The sequence below is a fragment of the Pocillopora damicornis genome, chromosome 2 (assembly GCF_964200805.1).
Source record: "Pocillopora damicornis chromosome 2, jaPocDami1.2, whole genome shotgun sequence".
In the NCBI taxonomy this organism is placed as follows: domain Eukaryota; kingdom Metazoa; phylum Cnidaria; class Anthozoa; order Scleractinia; family Pocilloporidae; genus Pocillopora; species Pocillopora damicornis.
In genome coordinates, this window is record NC_142671.1 from 12,418,691 (window position 1) to 12,422,978 (window position 4,288).

The following is a 4,288-nucleotide window of genomic DNA, read 5'->3' on the forward strand; positions in this document are numbered from 1 at the left end:
AGAGCAAAAAATGCTGCTATTCGTGAATAAATAGAGCCAATTAGATTACAGGGACCACCATTGATTTCAAAATGGATGTAATAATTAAAATTACTGGAATGAACATGTTTACTGAAATGCGACACGTACACGTTGAAAAAGAAAACATTGTAAATAAACTATTTACGTGAATGGTTTGTGTATTTCTAGCAATGAAGTGAACCTGGTAAATTGATTCGGTCGCACAATCATGCACACTGGATCATTTTCTAAGAAGATGAAACTGATATTTACTTCTGGTATTAGTAGTTCTTCAGAAACTCTGGCTTTGAGTTTGACGCAGTAAACCGGGATTTAAGATAGTTCAGTGTTCTGTGGGCCAGTTACTCTATGTTGATTTGGTAAAGCATATTGATGGAAAAGGTATAAAATAATATACGGCTAGGTTATTACATGTCGCCTACCGATTATTTCTGTTGATTTGGTGATGTTGTTTCGGAAAATTTTCCGAAACAACATCACCAAATCAACAGAAATAATCGGTAGGCGACATGTATCTGCGGCAGTTTCTACGAAGCCAGACTATACCAAAAGAGATCTTTGCTCTTTTATTCATCTAACAAACAATTACAAACTCAAAGCGAAAACAGTTGTTTTGTTTCTTCGTCACTTTTAGAAGGCTTGTCGTTCCTACACTTGTTCTGTGGGTATTTTCTATACTTCTCGTCATAGGGACTCTTCTTAAAGCATTTAGCGGCAGCTGCATCGCACTTGCACAAGCGAAAGCGGCACTTTTTCCAAAACCAGTAATGAGATGGAGGTTCTGAAGTAAAATGAGAGAATTTAATTAACATTTTTACAACTGAGGAACTATTCCAATAACTGTTTCAAGTTCCCCTAATGTGCCACAGCTAACGAAATTTCTGTGCTCGTAAGTTCAGGTATATGGTAACGAATTATCTGAAAAAAAAAAACTGGAAAACGAAAACTGAGTACAACTGAACATTAACCTATAAAAAAGCAAAAGCATGCACACAATAAAACCAGCTAAACTACATAACAGACGTTTGTACCTTTATGCACAGGATTACGTAAGTCATTTTCTTTGACTTACCGCATTCGGCAGGGTGATTCCGTTTTGTTGAGTAGGGGAGAGCATAAACTCCTTTCTCGAAAGGGCAAACCTTCGACCGTATAATGTCGTCATAGCATTTGTCGTGAACTTGGCAACACCTGAAAATAGATTTATCCACTTTTTAATCTTTTTAATGTTGTTCTTGGTGTCTACATTTGGGAGGGGGGGGGAGGTAACAGTTCTTCTCTAACAGGATAGTATGCTTCATTATCATCTTCTGACAACTTTATGAGCGTATACTCCTTTTAAAATGATAGAGCATGATAGATTACATAATAGATTACAAGGGTCCATTTCCATTCCTTTGGGTTTTGTCGACTATTCCACCCAACTATTTAAATGAAGTAATTTCACCACTGGATTTAATCCTATGGTGACAAAATGGAGCAGACAGTATGTTTTTCTCTCTCCTCAACTTTTCAATGTAATCATCACGCAGGGTACTAGGAAAATCAGTAATGCTGATCTAAAGAAAGCTTTGTTAGATCACCTGTCCAAATCATCCACGGGTTTGCCTTCCCCACCGATTCCACACCAGCAGCCATAACCATTGAAATCAAGGGGATTTTTTTTAGTAACGCGAAGAACCATCAGTCCGAAGGAAATAACACCCTTCTTAGTCGCGTTCGCACTTCCCTCATCTGCTAAGCAATTAGTAAGTATAATCTCACTCTCAAAACATTATTTTCATGGGTGAATAGTTGTAATTATGCTTTGTGTCTCTAGAGGAAACACAGCTGGTCTGCTCTTGGTTTCACAGGTTAAAACGTTGAATTTTTGCTGACATAAGACGTCTTAAATATGAAAGCGATCTTCGCAGTAATGAACACAACTTGAGCAGGAGTGAAAATATGGCCTGAAAAAAATTCATGGCTGTACGAGATGTGACCCCCTGGCCTGTACGACACCGGTGCAGTGCTGTTCCAACTAAGCTAACAAGCCAACCGGGAGCTGGTTACTATGTTGGTTCCAATTAAACCCGTGAAGTGATGAATAAATGACTGTGAATATATGAAAATCACGTATGTGTACTGCGGATAAATACATAAATGTTAAAGCGATCTTATTTTCACTGCTGCTCGAGTAGTGTTCATTACTACGAATATCGCTTTCATATTCACGTCTTCATCCGCAGTTCACATACAAGATTTTCATTTATTTTTTTCTCAGAGGGCGCGGTAACGAATCCTACAATCTGATTGGTCAATAAGCGGTCCGTATTTTCCTATCTCCGCCCACGGGCAACGGTTACGTTTTCGTGAGTCGCCGAGTACATCTCTACCTTCTAATCTTGAGTGATGAGATACCTACCGCCTTTGTGGCCAGATTCTGCGATGAGATTTGGTGAAGCGATTACGCCTCCTAGAGCAGTCAGCATCAACAAAATGACTTTAGATTCCATCGTGAATCTGTAAACCCAAGAGTATGAATTAGCCAACGGCAAAATTAGGTTTGGTTTATGTGAAACAATCATATTTAAGCGAATCAATTTATAGCCGAAATCTGAGGCTTCAGTAATTTTTTTTTCATCTTTTCTCGTTTCGCTCTTTTTCTTCTAGATTTGTTAGAGCATCTTTTTTCCGATTAGCCAAAAGATCGAAGATTGCTTCCTTCTTGCTTGTTTGATATTGGCTTTTTGCGACTCCACTTCGCGGCCGAAATATGCAAAATAACAATCACCGTTGTCTACGATGTACTTTGGATGGATGAGTAGATGAACAGTTGGATGAATGGATGACGAGTTTTTTCAATCATTCTAGATACATTGAATTGAACTGAATGGCGGGCCCATGACAGCTCAGTCGGTTTTCTCTCTGGTGTTTTTTTCCAAATGAATAAATTTGTAATTTTGAACTGAAGATCGTTTACTTGCTTTTGTTTTCAGCGGTTTCATTTATCAAGCCGCGTGAAATCGTACTTAGAGAAAAATTAAAGCTCCTTTATAACAATGTCCGACAAATAAAAAATACTGCGGGTAATATCAAAAAGTACAGATTGAATTTGGACTAAAAAAAGAAAATCTCAAAAAAGGAAATCTGAAAAAGGAAAAAAAGAAACAGTCTCTACACTTGGTAGCCAAATTGGCAAATTCCAAAGCTGCTTGTCGGGAATACTTTAATTTCATTTGTACTCTTAACCTGACTCTTTGGTATTCCCAGATTTCGAGTTCACGGTTGTGTAACTAAACTCTAGGCGTCGCAATGGTTCGAGGGTCGTTGAACTGATATCAACATATGAATTAACGAACGTACGATCCAATATGAGTTATTCCATTAGCAGTGTTCGTTAACGTCAAACGATCTTCCTCTCCGTACGCCTAAGAATAGTTGACGCAGTGAAATTCGCAGGATAGTGACTACGTTAAAAACGTTCGATTCGCAACACAACAACGCGATACTGTCACAAAGCACAAGGTTCGGAAATATGATCCGAAAATGTCACTAAGATCATATTTTAGATAACACCTTACCCAAAAGGTAAGGCTCTCATTTCGCCCCAACATCTCTCGAATTATTTACTCTAGAAGGCTTGGAAAAATAAGACGAAATTGTAGGTTAACTAGATGAAACTTACTAATATTTCTTACCTCTTGTAAATTGGAAAGGAAATGAATAAATTCTCGAAGCAAAGTTTTTTAGATTATTCTGTCGTCTGATTTGTTCTGAGAACCTATGAAGTAAATAAACTCTTGATGAAAATAATTGAGTTAAAACAAACCAAATGATACAAAAATCAAATAAAAATAAAATGCAAGCAAAGTCAAATGAAAAGACAAGTAGTCGTACCAACTCTTTCGTAGCGAGTGTACGCCTTCAAATAATGGAAAAAGTTTATTTTCTCCCACGTTTAATTTTTTAACTGGTAAAAAAAAACGTCCATTGGTCAATTTTCCATGTCCTCTAAATCCAAACACTATGACCATTTTCAACTGCCATAATGTGACATCAGGGGGTGGTTTTACCTGTTGAACTTCATTGGCTATTTATCCGATCACCATTCGGGGACACTATTCATTTTTTTTTTTTTTTACATGAACTACACCGTGCTGATAATTCATTACACGAAAAAAGAAACCGATAAAGACGGAGATGACAATAATTATGATTGATGAAGACGATGCTACAACGACAAAGATGATGACGAACCACCGATAAGCATTTCATTATTGATGTC

At 37.4% G+C, this 4,288-nt stretch overlaps 1 protein-coding gene across 2 annotated transcripts; it reads right to left on the reverse strand.

Moving 5' to 3' along the window:
• Positions 1-569: 569 nt before the first annotated feature.
• Positions 570-4,016, reverse strand: LOC149049939 (phospholipase A2 A2-actitoxin-Cgg2a-like). 2 transcript variants are annotated; one of them, XM_089195601.1, is made up of 6 exons: positions 3,901-4,016; positions 3,702-3,784; positions 2,426-2,523; positions 1,605-1,755; positions 1,094-1,212; positions 570-802 (listed from the first exon to the last, which is right to left on the reverse strand). In XM_089195601.1, exons 3-6 carry the CDS (start codon positions 2,514-2,516, stop codon positions 615-617), a joined length of 549 nt encoding a protein of 182 aa, XP_089051727.1. In that variant the 5' UTR covers positions 2,517-2,523; positions 3,702-3,784; positions 3,901-4,016; the 3' UTR covers positions 570-614. The 2 variants fall into 2 exon arrangements, with proteins under 2 accessions (XP_089051727.1, XP_089051726.1); XM_089195600.1 differs by having other exon boundaries at positions 1,605-1,758; positions 3,901-4,013.
• Positions 4,017-4,288: the final 272 nt, after the last annotated feature.